General features: G+C 38.4%; 1 protein-coding gene across 1 annotated transcript; it reads left to right on the top strand.

Annotated features, from left to right (window-relative positions):
- The first annotated feature begins 567 nt into the window (after positions 1-567).
- Positions 568-15,444, top strand: LOC144646807 (syntaxin-binding protein 1-like). The gene is made up of 25 exons (XM_078506499.1): positions 568-629; positions 710-759; positions 884-965; positions 3,069-3,145; positions 3,365-3,440; positions 3,855-3,899; positions 4,475-4,527; positions 4,640-4,726; positions 4,977-5,042; positions 5,585-5,652; positions 6,108-6,195; positions 6,755-6,795; positions 7,644-7,689; positions 8,080-8,123; positions 8,312-8,358; positions 9,133-9,187; positions 9,330-9,390; positions 9,823-9,888; positions 10,130-10,213; positions 10,817-10,905; positions 11,078-11,127; positions 11,786-11,846; positions 12,447-12,495; positions 15,215-15,310; positions 15,382-15,444. The coding sequence occupies exons 1-25, from the start codon at positions 602-604 to the stop codon at positions 15,442-15,444; spliced, it is 1,572 nt and encodes a 523-aa protein (XP_078362625.1). The 5' UTR covers positions 568-601.
- Positions 15,445-17,059: the final 1,615 nt, after the last annotated feature.

Below are 17,059 nucleotides of genomic sequence, written 5' to 3'. Positions count from 1 at the left end.
TTAATTTTTTACACACTTGCCTAGACGAGGCAAGTGTGTCGTCTTGCCTCTAGCTAGTTACGGCCTTGGCTGTGTTTTTTGTTTTGTGACTTTTTGCATGTAGCGATTGTGTCAATGAAAGGCCACACGTGATTCGAATTTTTACGCTTTTACCTAGTAATAAACCTCTCGTTTAGGTGATCAACTTGATTGACAAGAGAGGTGGTCGCTTACCGTTTAGACGACCCTTTGGCGTAACTTATGGCAGCCTCTGCCTCTCACAAGACTAATCGTCCAGTCGATAGTGAGGATTTCAGCTAGTTCCATTAGTTACATTTCCTTTTTTTTTTCTTTTCCAGCTTTTATTTTTCAACAATTAATGTGGAACAAACAAGATCATTCATGCACGGGTCCTCCCTTACAGTGGGAACAGTCTTGTCCACGCGTTGCTCTTAGAGCTGTTCACATTTGTTGCAGTTTCGCGACTTGCGGGATTCCACGCGCCCTCCATGCGAGATCCCGCGCGAAGACCCGCGCGAATAGATACCCGCCCAGCTGGCGAGGCTACTAAGCTATTCGCCATCTTTTTTTCTGTGGGCAAAACTTGCAAAGAATCGCAAAGATGTCTTTGAAAGCTGTGGTTGGACAGCGTGAGTTTTTGCTTTTTCCAAATGTCATTTGCGTCATTGAACTGTACTTCTGAATCTTTAATTTCCTGTGTGTTGTTTAGGTCTTATGCAAGACGTGATTCGCGAAAATAAAAAGCCGAACGAGTGGAAAGTGAGTTTATTGACAGTGCATGTTATTAACCCGTGAATGTGATGTTTACATTGGCTTTGTAGCTAGCTGGAGTACGAGTAAATACAGCAAGCAAACTGTATTTTTTCATTCGTTCAAACTTCAGGTTCTTGTCGTGGATCATCTGAGTTCTAGAATAATATCATCATGCTGCAAAATGCACGACATTGTCGAGGAAGGCATAACAAGTAAGCTACTAATTTATTGAAGGATAATTACTGTACTCAATGCAAATCGAGCTTTGGTTTGATTTAAATTTAATTCAACAGTAGTTTATTATTGTAGCATCTCATTGAAACTTAGAAGAGTACTTAAAATTCATTTGAAACTGCCTAAAACCTTAACAATCCAAGTTCTGTTGTAGATATTTATTTTTTTGGACTGGAATATTGGACTGTTTGGTTTCGTTAAATTACTTAAATAATAGCTTGATGAAGTAACTAAGTTATTTATAGAACCATTATTGCTGACGTTGATCCCAGGTTATAGATATGCAATGCTTAGTTACTGTTTTGCAAGAGCTTGGGAGGTTGGCCACAACTAGCAGATATATTTAAAATTTATTATTTAATTATAAGATCAAAATCTCAACCAAGGGTAGCCTGAATTTCAGACATCCCTCTGTGCTCGCCTGCTTGCCAGAAGGGACGTCTGAACACATTTGGGCTTAATGCCGTCCGGTGACGTCACTACCCGAAAACCGGGTAGTGATTTTGATTGGTTGATTTAAAAATTATTTGCATAATTATGTGAAATTATGACTGAATTTTACCGCGCGAGGATTGTAATTTGAAAACGTTTGGAAAGAGTTCGAAAGAGTTCACCTTCCCAGAAATGAATTTATTAGTCATTTACCTTAAGTTAATTACTTTATTAGTTTACCTACGGATGAAGAATAGTAATGGAAATCGGTAGGTTTTAATTTGGCGGCATTCGTCGCTTCGACATGCAGTGCAGTGTTTTGCCAAATTTATATGTAATCTTGTTTTGTCAACAAAGCCGCTCGACGCTTATGCCCTGCAGCCTCGATGAGCCAGTGATTTCTGAACTCAGTGCCCACGGTCAAGTAGGATATTTTTGTATTGAATTCTGTTTCTTGATGCCTCTGAAACCGTCGAAATTGATTCATTTATTAAAGTACTCACGAGTGTGTTGTATTTGTCCGTTGCGTAACATATTATATTTTGATCGCTAGATAAAGCAAATCAGTTTAGATTAAATCGGTTCCGTGAAAGAATATAGCCTGCAGTCGATTAAAATATCATTCATTTGTCTCAAGTTTTTAATAGTTTACTATTAAAACAATTTTATACCCTGTAATCCTTTATTTAGGCGATTTTTCTTTCACAATTTCATGGCCTCGACAGAAACTTTTCCGCATGAATTAACACCAAAGCGTAGTGACGTCACCGGACGGCATTAAGCCCAAATGTGTTCAGACGTCCCTTCTGGCAAGCAGGCGAGCACAGAGGGATGTCTGAAATTCAGGCTAAACCAAGGGCAGAAAGGGGATTGATCTTGGCATAAATCCTCATCCCTTGTCTTCACCCCTGCTTCCTCCCCATGGATTTAAATTGATAGGTGGGTTATGTTATTAATGACAATGAGAATTGTTGTGTTAGGGGTGGTGAATGGTCCTTCAAAAAATGTGTGTTGCAACTTTTTAGCCAAATTTCAGGGGTCTCCTCATCTCAAATTTTTCTTTGATGCCTTCTCAGAGTCTCAATTTCTTTTGCAAGGCTAAAAAGGTTTTGGGCTCCCAGAAAAGATATCTGTCTTATGTTGTGTTGGAAGATGGCACTGAATAAGCTTAAATTACAATGAGAATTGTTGTGAGACCAGTTGGAGAGAGAGGGAAGGGGGGAGGGGTTGATTGACTTTGCAGTCACTTATATGTTTCACCACTGTGGCTTTTTTTTTACTTCCATAAATCACATTCAATTTGTGCTTCCGTGACTAATTCAGTTACAAATCAATTTTGCAATTATATAAAATTATGATCCCTTACCATGTAACTTTTGTGCAGAGAGCTAAACACGTTCAATTTTGGCCTAACCAATTAAATTGGATTTGCCCTTTGAGCATTATTGTGCAGTACTTAAACAGAGTAACTATGTAGCTGAGATTAATTTGGTGGACTTCTCTTTTTTATTTGGACTGGCAAGTACCGCCCTATCATTAGTGAATAGAACTACATGTATATTCTTACTGATAGAATAATATGTCGAAGGTGATGTACCTTATCTATGCCTGTTTTGAATAATTACAGTTTTTCTCATGTTTTCTTTCAGTTGTTGAAGATATATCTAAAGTGCGCCAACCACTACCAAACTTTGAAGCCATTTACATTTTAACACCAGAGGAAACGGTAAGTCTCACAATGATGAGGATCAGTTAAAGAGATCAAAGAACTCATAAAGATTTGAAAATGTATGTACTGATATTTGTCTCTAATTAATTTTGTTCAGAACAGGTTAATGTCTACAGACAAATATCAGTACATTCACTGTATTTTCTACCCCAAAAGGCCAATACCAGTAATGATATTATTATTGACCTCAGCTATTTATTTGTTTGATGTACACAGTCAGTAAGAGCTTTGGTTGAAGACTTCACTGAAGGGAACCACAGATATAAAGGTGCTCATGTATTCTTCACTGAAGGTACAGTTTACGATCACATACTGGTACAGATGCATGTAAACAGCTGTTTTGAGAAAAACTGTCCTAGTACAGAAGCATAAACTTGCATGTGATAATGCTAAGAGATTTTGTGGGCAGTGGAAATTCATGGTTGCTTGATCGCAGTGCAAGGTGTTTTTTGTCAGCATGATGTAAGGAGAAACTGTAAATCGGGATGAATACATTCCTTGTGATTTCTCCTCCTATTGCAATGATCTTCAATCAAGCAGTGGTGAACTATCACTACCTTAACATCTTTTGGCATTGCCACAAATGCTTTCATGGGACTTGTTACCTTTCTCAAAGCAAATGCATATGGTTTATATTATTTTGTTTTTATTTTATTACATCTGTTAGTGGTAGTGACATTTGCTTAGTAATTTTTTTCTTGTTCAGTTTGTCCAGATTCCTTGATAAGTGAAATTTCCAGGATTTCCAAATGTGAGTATAATTTATGCTCATGAAAGTATCTTTGTTATTTTTTTGTGTGTGCGGCAAATGGGATCTAGTGGCATTGTGACAGGTTGTAAGTACATTACCTGTACTTTTTCAAAGGGTGGATAACGCACGACACAGACTTTACCTTGTCCCTTTGTGTGTGTCACAGTCAGCACCTCATTATACCAGAAGGGTTTGACTGCTTATAGTCTGTGAAACAGAAAAACCAGCAGAGAATGGCATCTGGTACCCAGGGTACATGATTGAGACACCCTAAGGATAAGAAAAAGAGTACATTAAGGAGATGTGTCCATATATGGGAGGTTAAAAAATGTAGTGAATGTTCTTAAGTACTTGTAGGAGATGTGGAGGGTACGCTTGTGCAGCACCTGTCAGGAGTAATATCAGAAGTTAAAAACATCTACACTTTATAGAGAGCTAGAATTCCCACAAGTGCTCTGGTCGGTGGAGGGTCCTTACTGAAAGCCCTGCATAATGTGTCTGCCTACAGGGGAGGGGGACTGTCTGTTAACAGAGGCTTTACTGTCACATTCACTTTCTGTCTTTTCTGACCTTAGATGTGAAAACCCTGAAGGAAATAAACATTGCATTTCTCCCATACGAGTCTCAGGTATATGTAACATCATGAAGGTGTTTCTTTTAAATTTATTCACAGAACTGATTTACTATTAATATAATATTGTGTGAATATTTCGTAACAGAATGTGTGGTGATTTTTATAGGTTTTCTCTTTGGACACTCCCAAAGCATTTCACAGTTTCTATGGCCCAGAGCCGTCAGACCAAGCCCAGCGTTTCCAGTATTCTGAGGTACTTAGTACATGTTGTTTTAAGCTAATTTCATTGCAGAGGTTTTAGTGCATGTTAATCACTTGCTGTCCTATATGTTGCAAACTTTAGTTAATAATCATTGTTGATTGTTTTTGCACAAATTGTGATACATGTACTAGTTTAGTTGTTTCACATACACATCTCTTTAAAGTAAAGTGCCATTTTGTTGTCAGCACATTTTGTGTGTGATGTTTTGTGTTTGTTTTTGTTATTGTTTTGTTTACTTCAGAGTGATTCCAGGGGCATTCAGCTTAAAACATTTTCAACTGCGAGTGCACTGGAATCACATTTAGAGGTACAAAGTTAAATTGCTGCTATAAATAAAAAATATATTTAGCTTCCATTCTGTTTGTAACCACTTCTAAAAGAGAAGATTTATCATGTGGAACCTGTACCAGCAACATGTAACCTAGTTTTGCAGAGATTTCTAATCTGTTGACAGACGTTTTTGATGTATGAAGGGTTTCAAACAGGCAAAAATCATTTCAACCAAGTCCATACCTGTAACATTTAGGCCGTGTTCACACTTAGTGCCTGAACACTGGTACCTGATCCCGGCAAAAACAGCACTGTGTTCAGATGCAGAAAACCAAAGTACCCCCGCCAAAGTACCGAATTATGGTATGGGTACTTGAAAAAAAAAGCATACATGTTCACATTACTGCCAAGGCACCAAGTGTGAACACAGTCTTACATTTTGTAGCACTTTTAGACCCAAATAATAAGGTAAAACAGAACAAAGTTGCCTTTCCTCAATGCAACATTTTTTTAAGTATCGTATGGTAAGAATGCATGTTCTTGAACGTCACCTTTTAATTGTTAATGACCTTTTTGCAGAAAATAGCTGAACAGATTGCCACTTTGTGTGCTACGTTAGGTGAATATCCCTCAGTCAGATACAGGAAGTAAGTAAATAAGAGCTATTCCTAACAATGTGAGAAATTACTATAATTACATATTTAATCTAAATTATTTCTCCCTCCTTGATATTTTTATGATGATCGTTTCTTCCAATTATGCATAATTTCCTTCTTGTGAGGTTAATTTGTCTTAAGTGGCTTATAACAAATCTTCAAGGTGCATGCATACAGGCCAGTGATGTGTCCTGTTTAACTTCCGACTTATGTGCCATCCCACAATTGTATTCTGAATGAAACAGAACATACAGTTGTATCTGTTTCTAACCATGAAAGAAACAGGTAGCCAAAGCCAAAAAATAATATCAAATGGTTACTTTTTATGAAGTGCCCTGTTCCCTGCCAATATTTGTAAGATATATGAGGTTAAGACATTGAAGATTGAACAGCAATTTAGTAGTTGTATATTGGTCACTAACAGAATATTTCCTAATTTTTGACAGAGATGGTCATCATCTTGCTGAATTAGCCAATACTGTGCAGACTAAACTGCATGCATACAAAGCTGATGATCCAGCTGGCATGGGAGAGGTATGGTCAGCACACGTATGGTGTAGTAATCATGCTGCAACTTTTCAAAAGTAGCAACATAGGAAAGTACAAGTTGTGCAATAAATTTCATGGTTGTTACATGGAATTCTCAAAAGTAGCATTCCCCAACAGTGCATTGTTCTGTAAACAAACTGCCTGTAGAGCAAGACAGCTAGCAAAGACCATAATTTTTGTGCAAGACAACAAACATCTAGAATAAGTACCGGTACTTGTTTCTTTAATATAGAATTAATTATGTGGCACATGCAGTCACATTTCACATGATTTAACTCAGTTGGACCAACACAAATACAGCACACCTTTTAGCTACGTGTGCCTGCAATGGACTAAGGGGAGTGGAAATACTCCTAGTCGCTAATGCGACTGAAACCAGGATAAGCTCCAGCCCGATGAGCCACTTGGCTCGACAGCAGACTTTACTTTTTACCTACCTAAAACAAGCAACCCTATGATTAAAGTACACTGTAATGACCCCCTGAAAGTAGGTTGCCTGATTGATTGCTCATGAACAAAATTTTCTGTTTATGCATATTTGTAGGGACCACATAAGCACCGCTCTCAGCTGATCTTGCTAGACAGGTATTTATCTAATAGGTCTAGCTTCTACTAAGTAACTAAGCGGTAACCTAAAAGTTGGACTCCAGATGAAGCAGCTTTGGTTCAAGTGCTAACTAGGGTAATAGTGTTGTGTTCTTGGGCAAGACATTTTACTCTCCACCTGGGACTATGGGTGCCAGTGGATTGTCAGGGCAACCTAACAAAAAATTAATGTTAGGAGGTTTTCTGCGATGGAAAAAGTCCCTTTTGATATGGAAACCAAACCAAGTTAAGTGCTGTCTGATAAGCCACCTTAGCTTTTAGACAGACTTAACTGTGGGTGGTACATTGACCTTATGAGTGTACATTTGAACCCATGACCTATAGGTCAATACACCTCTCACTGGGTTATTTTGAATTTACAACTTACAGTAATTTTGTTTGAGTTTGCCTGAAGTTAATAACTCGGCATTCAGTAGTGTTAAGGTCTCCACACACATGGGGACACGTTGCAGCGATATGTAGCAGCCACAAAGTCATGTGTTGTTCACACTGAGGGTACATGGAGCGGGGCATGTAGCAGCAACAAAATCACAATGTGTACACACCCAAGTGTACATGTCCCCTTGTGTGTGCTAATTATTTTTGGCACGCGCTACACAAACTTTGAAGCTGTTTTGTCCCTGTGACATGTTGCATGGAATTAAACTCGTTTAACTTCATGCAACAAGTCGCAGAGGCAACACATGATTTTGTTGCTGCTACATGTTGCTGTGACATGTCCCTGCATCTTGTCCCCACGTGTTGCGGAGACCTTTAGAGTGATTTTGGTTTAAGTGTTGTAAAGTAAAACCAAAGAAATCACTTTTGTCTCATTTTATCTTTTTCAGAGGATTTGACCCAGTGTCCCCTCTGCTACATGAACTTACTTTTCAGGTTTGCCATCACTCTAATAACATTTTAACTGATAGTTAAACATAGAAATTTGTCACAGTTTTGGTTTCACATTGATAGGCGGACATTGGTGCATGTTTCTGTAAATTGTCTGTTTGTAATAAAATGGTGAAATCAGAAATGCTAAGATAAACCCATAACTTTAAAAAACATACATTCAGAAATTCCCAAACCTTGGTATCCCAACACTGAGACTTTACTACTCATGTGAGGCTTTTTTCTCTGAAATTTGAATTACTGAAATATAACTTTCATGTAGCGTACTGTAAACTGTGATAACATTAATGAACAGTTAATGAACAGATCTTCAGGAGCAATTTGCTATATTTTTGTTTGCTCAATTTTGCCTGCATTTTTTCTTGCTTCGTTCAGGCAATGACCTATGATCTTCTTCATATTGTCAATGATGTGTACAAGTAAGTTGTAAAATAATACAGTTTAACTTTGTTAACAACAAAGAGCTTTATCCACACTTGTGTTGAGTATGTTGAAGTTTAAGTGCCCATTGGGATGTCTTTGTGGCCACTGTGACTTGTTGTCTGATTTATTGATTTTTTTATTTAAATTGTTTTACTTAGAGTCTATTATTTTTTTGTGATGGTAGATATATTTCATCATCTGGAAATGAAGAAAAGGAAACTATTCTTGATGGTAAGTTTTTTTAAACTATTTCCACAAATAAAACTATGGTCCAAATTTTACTGGCATAGTCAAATTCCTTTAATATGCAGGCTAACATTTTGGTCCAAATTTTACTGGCATAGTCAAATTCCTTTTATATGCAGGCTAACATTTTGTGTACAGTCAACTCTCTTAACGAACACCTCGAGAAGACGGACACCTCCATAAGACTGGTGATGGTCCCTGCCGTTTTTCAGTCATTTTACTGTAACCAAACTCCCTATAAGACGGACACCTCTCTAAGACGGACAACAGACACTTTTAAATAATTAACGGAAGTGTTTTTTTATCATGTTGTATTAGTGAAAATACTTCCAAACTTCGCAAAGTTAGTCAGTGCCCTAAGGATACGTGTATACCAAGCTTACTAACCACAAACAATGACGTTTAACAGATTACTTCTTTGCTTACGTATATGGACACTAAGGAGGTCGTTCTCTACTTACAGTATTACAGTTTGTAGAAGCTCTCAATTTTTGCTTTAACAAGCAAATATGGTCCTTTTATCATAATTTTAGTCTTGTTGCAGTTAGCAAAGGTTTGTTGCATTGTGCAAAGGTTTAGCTTTATTATCTCAGAATTACTGGTGTCATGTTACCTCGACTCTCTACAGAGCGGACACCTCTCTAAGATGGACAGCTGTGGCCGGTCCCGAGGTGTCTGTCATAGGGAGAGTTGACTGTATTACTAAGTAAGTGATATAAGGAGATGAATATTAAGTAACTTGTCTTTTGTAATTCACAGAAAATGATGAAATGTGGGTAAAGCATCGCCATGACCACATAGCTGATGTCTTGAGGTACACTTGTTTGAGAGCACCTATTTTTAAAAGGCCCTTTAAATTAACAGATTAAAAAAATGCTTTTTGATAGACATGCAAAAGAAGGATAATGCAGCTTATTTTGACATTAATTCTGTGTAATTATAATTTCTCTTGCTAGGAAAGTCAATTCCACAATAAAGGAATTTGCAACAGACAAGAAGATTTCAACTTCCAACAAGGTGGCAATAACTTTAAAAATAATCATGTCTGAAAAAGCAAACATTTCATCCACTACAAGTCATGCCTTCAAACTCTGTCGATTACTTTACTGATGTAGCCCAGTAACACACTACTGACTGGGGAGAGGATAGCTTAAGCCAGCCTTTTCTTTTATGTCAAAATGGCATAAAATGAGTGTATGAGGGGGCCTTTCTCAATATCTTGTCCCCTTTGTAAGTCTCATATTAGGTACATACACAAAAACAAAACAAATCTGGTAATATGCATGGTAGCATAGTTTTGTGTATAATTTAGAGTGTTCAGTATTGTTATTGATCACATACAATGTCAATTTATCGTATTTGAAGCTGAGCATAAATTTTTGCTTGCAGTTTGAATTTGCAGGACATTATGTAATACCATTTTAACATTTTTCCCCTTTTGTGTTTTAGACAACCATGAAAGATCTCCAAGTTATCTTGAAGAAAATGCCACAGTATCAAAAAGAAGTCAGCAAGGTATGATTTTTTGTACACCAAGTATAGATAGCCAGGCTAGGGATGCCTTTGTCAGTCTGGAAAGAAATCATATCTTAGTAACAAGGCATGCAAGTTGTGGAAACAGCTATTAAAGTAGCTGTAAGTCTTTGCACATGATGTGTAACATGCATGTAGTTGTGGCCTTTTGCATGCATTGCGTGCCTATGACAATTGTCTACCAGGAAATCCAGGCTTATGTAAGACCTTGCATTTCTTTCAGTTCATTGTTCATCTTCACTTGGCAGAAGACTGTATGAAGCAGTACAACCAAACTGCCCTGAAGGACATCTGTGCAGTGGAACAGGTACGTTTATTATCTACTAGACACCTTAGGGAACAGCCCGGACATGACTCTTTTTTTTTCTTCAAAATATTTTCTCCAAAATCTTGATTCCACAAGTTGATCAATCCAAGCAGCCAGCAAGCTCATAAGAGAGGCTGTTGATACCATGACCTAATAAAAACAAGCTGATTTGGCAACATTTGGAATTCGTGTCAGTGTTTAGACTACAATAATATTTTCCTTGGCTAATATAAATTCCAAATTGTGTTACACACACTTTTTTGTCACTAAAGATGTGTTTATTGTGGTGTAAGATAGGAAAGATGAGCATTCATTCGTTTGTCTCACAGTGGAATCGCTTTGAGTTGTGTGATCAACAACTCAAAGCGATTCCATCGTGAAACAACAAAAATTAATAAACCTTCGTCTTTCCTACACATTTTATTTTTCTAAAGCATGTACCAAAGAAGGGAAGTAAGCTTGAGCTTTTGAACCAGAAGTAAGTGTAGAGGGGGTGCACCACTAAGGAATGGCATGATTGACTGTTGATGTAAGCAACCCCATGCACCCTCTCCCAAGAATGGCCCCTGACAAACATGACATGTACATGTGTGTTTATTGCAGGATCTTGCAACTGGAGTAGACAAAGATGGCGAAAGCATCAAAGACCCAATGAAGAGTATTGTGCCACTGCTGCTAGATTCAAATGTTCAGTAAGTGCTGCTTTGATTTACAGTTCCCTAATGACATGTATGGATCCCGTCATGTCCTTTCTTGACAAATTCTTACCCGGAATAATTACGATTTAAACGCACTAACAATGTTCATTGGTTTATTCCACATTATTTTTAACTTATTCATTTACTTTTTGTATTCCTTTTATAGCATTTCTGACAAGATCCGGATAATACTCTTGTACATTATTTTCAAAAATGGTAAGAATCCAGTTTCTTATAGTTTCCTATTTTCATACAATATAGATTCAAGAAACTGAATCGAAAGTCAAATGACACAGAAATGTTTTTTGCATGCTTTAGTTTTTATATTTTGCATCCAGTGTTATCATTTCCCATTTGGTAATTTGCAAGACAGTTGACCATTTTCCAAAATGTTTTGTAATACAAAATAATTATCTTCTGGTGTTGTGTACCAAGCCAGTATGGAAGACGCGATGGCCTAATGGTAAGTGCACTGGACTCTAGTAAAGCAGTCTAGGTTCAAGCCCTGGCCAGGGTCACTGCATTATGTTTTTAGGCAAGGCACTTATTCTCGTAGTGCCTCTCAAATAAGGTGTATAAAAGGGTACTGGTAAAATTTAATGCTGGGGTAACCCTGTGATCGACCAGCACCCCATGCAGGGGGGAGTAGAAATACTCCTTGTCATTAAATGCTACAGAAACTAGGATAAGTTGTGTCCTGATGGGCCTCTAGGCCTGAACGCAGAGTTAACCTTTTTATATACCAAGCCAGTGAATGTATTTAATACCCACCTACTGATAGTGAGGGGTATTTCGTGTCGTGCCAAATGAATATGATATTTTATTGGTTACCGGTACTTGTTGTGTAGTAACAATGTCGGTCTTGGTTTTTTAGGTATAAGTGAAGAAAATTTAGCGAAGCTGTGTGAGCATGCACAGATACCATCAGATTACCGGTAAGTCAACACTTACTGTCATTTGTGTATTTATTATGTTTTATTTCATTTGTAAGATAGAGTGTTTCTCAATCATAACAACATCTAACACTGTGGAGAAAATGTAAAAAAAAAATAATCATAATAGAAATTTTACTTTTGCTTGACAAATTCAATTTCTTGCATATAATCTTGGGCTTAAACTCTGAAATACTTTGAGATTTTGGAGAGCAATTTTCACTGGAGTGTCGAAAGTAATTCACATTTGCGTTGTTTCTGCATTAGCTTGCATTTAATAATGCGTTTGGATATTGGTTTAAAAAAACTTGCGTCACTTTTTCAACCAATAAGAAGTAAAACCAAGACCAATTGTTTCTTCATTGCACACTTTTTCCGCCCTTCGCGCTGGCTATACCTATTGGCTTCGAATTATGATTGGCTCACTGGACTGTCCATGGCCTTCGGATTGGCCGGGGAAACATTTTTTTTCCCGACATTTTTAGTCGGCTGTCGCTCTGCAAGCACCAAGCTTGTTTATTCAAAGTAGATGGTACCGCTGAGTACAGTACTGTTGTTGAAAATTTTGTTCCAGCTCCTGTCTGTTTTCGTTACTTTTTTCAGTGCCATTATAAAGAACATGGCGTATCTTGGAGTTCCCATCATACAGGATGTAAGTATTCGTTTCCGCACCGCTAGCAGTCAAGTTGTTTTACCAGTGGGTAAAATAGTCTGCATTTGGGCATAGAGACCCATCAGGCAGTAACCTTTAACGAGTAGGAGTATTTTACTCCCTCTGTATAGGATGCTAGTTCACCTCCCAGCATTCAAATCGTGAGAGGCACTATGAGGATAATTTTGTTTGCCCAAGAACACATCACAATGGCCCCGGCCAGGGCTCAAACCCGGACCGCTCGATCTGGAGCCCGGGGGGGGGGGGGGGTACTCCCATAAATTTCGGATAGGGGTGTGCCGCCAAGGTTCTTAAACCCTGACCCTATTTTAGGATAAAGAAAGCGAAAATTGATACCCTTTTCAAGGCCCAAAACCGAAAAATGACACCCTATTCAAGGGGAGGAGAAGCGTTCCGTGACGACCCAAATAACGGCTAACCGCGCACGGCAAGACACAAATCTTTATAAAATCGCTTTTCTAATCCCTGAACAGAAAATTCAGTTTTAAGATATCTTTTTTTCGTTTAGCTGGGCGTTTATTTTAGCTGATAGAATTTAGGTACCCTATCTAAGGATCACACCGAGAACATATTACCAAAAGGAGCAAAAATGATACCCTATTTAAGGACCGAGAACCTCAAAACCATACCCTATTGGGCGGCACATACCTATATAGGCCACAGATGGGAGTACCCCCCCCCCCCCCGGGATCTGGAGTCCAGCGCGTTAACCGTTCGGCCACCGTGTATACCATCATTACCATGTAACGTTACCAGGGAAATCCAGTTATTTAGAAACCTTGATTTTTTTGTGTTTTGCTGCAGCCGCAATGGCTGCAAGCAAAACACATTGAGAGCTGAAGTTTGTGCCGTAAGGGACGTAAGGTGTAAGGTGTAAGTGCCGTAACAGAGGAGAAATCTGAACTACCGATGTCAATCAAATCCATGAACAAACAAAATCGAAACCAATGAACCGTAGCGCTGATCGCATTCGAAGTTACGGGCCAAAGTATTCGAACGCAAACCACGTTGGACACGTTGGAAAACAGAAAACCGATTTAAAAGTATATCGCATTGGGAAAGAAAACAAACTGTGGCGCGACCACTCCAGTTTTATGAGAAAATTATTCTGCAGTTTTCATCATTTACGAAAAGAGCGAAGACTTGGAACCTCGCCGAAGGTCATAAATATTTTCTCCAAAGGACCGGTTAGTGCACAGTTTGTAAACTTTCGCTTTGAAAATAAACTTACCCTCACCTTGTCTACACTGTCTACAGCATACTAGTAATGTATTAACTCTGAACTTCATATTTTAAAATAAAATGTATGAACGTGTAACTTGTCACGCAAAGACAGCTGGAAAGGAATATACCATGCTGGTAGGCTGCACCGCTAATTGTAGCTGTATTCGAGCTATATAAAAGACAGCTAGAAACGAATTAATACTAGTAACATCACAATGGGAAAGAAACTTATTCAGTGGTGCACACCGTCGAAAACAAAGAAATATTAAAGGAAGTTCTCATTCACCAGATTCACTGCATCAGATGCAACATTCGTCAGTTCGTGTTTAAATGCGTGGCGACCAGTTTGTTTACTAGTTATTAAAAAATAATACGGTCTTCATTTAATAAACAGTTCATCCTTAAATTTCAGCTTTTCTACGACTGACAGGTAGGTACTATAGTATAAGCCCCGCTAAAATAGCTGGAAAGGGAAAGTTTTTTGAAAAATGAATTTTTGACTGCCAGACGCGCTGGCGCCACATGTTTATTTTGTGAAGATTAATTAAACGCCGTGAAAAATAGAATTTGATGTCCAGCGAGCCACTGCATCTTCGGCTACGCAGTCCTCAGTGAATCCTCCAACTTCACAAATTTCTAAAACTTTAAGAAAACGAACTTTCGCAGAATCAAAAATTGGTCCTTATCGATCTTCCGATCTTGTTGTGAAGACACTGAAATTCGACGAGTGTTCATGCGTGAAGGGATGACTGACGAATGATAATAATTATTTGTAAACTTTCGCTTTCAAAATGAACTTTGCGTTACGTTCAACGCCGTCTTTCTGTTGTTGTACGCCGGTGCGCGTGCGATTATTTATAATTTCTGAATTTTGCATATTTAACTCAGGGTGACACAACAAGTTTGTTAAGAGTTAGTTGTTCCAGTGTTTAATTTGGGTGAAAGTGGTTAAAGAACCACTGTCTTGTCACTAATAAATATATCACATTGAGTTCTTATAAGGTCAATAGATTCTGTCTTTTTCGTTGTTGTTAAAACGCTGCCATTGTGACAATGATTCCAAATACAACTAACGGTAACCAGTGAGATAACGCCACTAAAAGAATCACATTGAGTTCATTGAGATTTTTTTATAATGTTAGAGTTACTGTTTTTTATCAAAGAGACAATCATGTCAGACATTACGTTAACTTACTAGTAATTAAATTATGTTTGCTGTCTTTGATTTCAACATAACATTGATCAGTAAAATTATCAGGATTGAATTAACACAAAGTGACTACAATATAGTGCAATTATTAACCTGCACACAAGTGACAGACAATAAAAGACGTTGGATTTCAATCTCGACTCACTTGTCTTTCATCAACATGTTCCCTAAGACTTTGCTCTAGCAGCAAAACACATGGACCCATTGGGGCCCTATTTTTTCCTTGCGTAAGCTGACACAGTGCTCTTGTGTTTATAATTTCAGTCTGCTGCAAGAAAAGGTGCAAAACCAGCAAGAAAAGAGCGCCCTTCAATGTACGAGTTGTCACGATGGGTTCCAATCATTAAAGATATCATGGAGGTGAGAAAAGATCGCTCTGTACGAGATATGTTTGTACTGATGATCAAATGTGCTTTGTTTATTCGGACTAGAAAATAAAGATGGAGAATTTTTGGCACGTGTGGTACAAGTTTCGTAGACCACCTCCGAATTAAGGACGATTGTCTGCAGTGCTGTGACCTCTTTAACAACTCTAATTGTAGGGGTTTGTTTGTGTTGCTCCGTGTGCCGACTTAGGTATTAGTACGTTCACACCTGCGACAATGCTTGTCCGAAAATTCAGGGAGCGATCCTAAAAATTCCTAAATCAAAGTCTCTTCGAGATACCGACTTTTTTTGCATGAAGTATGAGTCGAAGGTTTATCCTGTGCATTGTTCTTCGAACTTATCATTACGGTTGCTTTGTAGTTTAGTTTAACAATTTCCTATCTTCGCGGAGGAAATGCAGCCATATAATTTTGTCAAAAATGGCTCGTCCGCGCCGGGTATTTATACACATATTCCTCAACATTACACAAATAAACAGTGCAAATTTCACCGAGATCTGACAATTCTATACTTTAAAATTGCAAGGACCTTTCGAGGCAGTCGATTACGGCAGCGAAATTAGCAAATGAAACAGCAAAATATGCGTTCGACGCTTTGTTTTTGTGACGCCATATTTGAATTGTTATAGGTAGACCGCTGTTCAATGTGTTCAAGGCCGTATCGTTACGATTGCTCCACGAAAGAGCACGAAAAAAATACGGATATTTCCGACTACTGTCGGAGAAAACATTGCGTAAACAAATCGATACACTCAAGCTGCGTTTTTTCTGACTCGTCCCCAGTCGTCTTCATATAGCACGCGGCAATCTCTCCCTCCGCTGTATATTTGCCGCGTGCTGTATGAAGACGACTGGGGACGAGTCAGGCGTTTTTTTCGCTCCCCGCCCCCACCCTCTTGCTTCTTCTGTTTTGTGCTGGCGTCCAGGTCTCTCGCCGTTCTCACCGAGCGCTCATCGATCGAAAAACACGAAAAATAGAGGGCTGTGGACAGTCTATGCGAGGGTCGGATATCAAGACAGCTTCTTCGTGGGCTTAAGAAGGATTAAACAAAAGCCATATATACAGTGAATGCTATCGAATTATATTTGAAGATGAAATACGAAGGAATTTTGCTGTCTTTGACTGGAATTCCACTCGAACTGCGTAGATACGATCGCATGTTGTAAAGCCGATTCATGCAACATTGCTGTCAACGCGAGGTCACGTCCCTAACGACCTAGGCTGATGACGAAATAGAATGGGCGCTTGTAGCGACCAAATTTGGCCTAAAAAAGAAGCCTTAAAAGAAGCCCCCATCTCTTGCATTTGTTTTAACTTCAATAATATCTTTGAAAAGAGCAAGTTTTTTGGTATGGTTTATTTTTGACGTTTGTAATTTTTAAACGATGTAAGTGCTAGTGGCTATTTATTCGTGTTTTAGTTACGCAATCCATTGTTTGTGCGACGCTTTTTATAGATCGCCTTTCAGACACACGTGCGTTGAGATAGGAAAGCTGACATGTCACTTTTAACATTGTTATATAACGTTTGTAAATGTGACAAGTCACGTTTTTTCCACGAGATCGCGTGATCACCCACAGCGGAAAGTAATCCCTTGAGAAATTAAAATATTCCCTTGAGAAATTAAAAAAGTCCCTTGAGAGTAGACAAGAATGTTCCAAATTTTGCCCCACATAACTGCTATTCTCCTATTTTCGCTTGTAAACAAGCAAAAAAAGTCGC

The sequence above is a fragment of the Oculina patagonica genome, chromosome 1 (genome assembly GCF_052425735.1).
Source record: "Oculina patagonica isolate OP01 chromosome 1, crgOcupat, whole genome shotgun sequence".
Taxonomy (NCBI): Eukaryota; Metazoa; Cnidaria; class Anthozoa; order Scleractinia; family Oculinidae; genus Oculina; species Oculina patagonica.
This window is presented reverse-complemented; position numbering and strand designations above follow the sequence as displayed.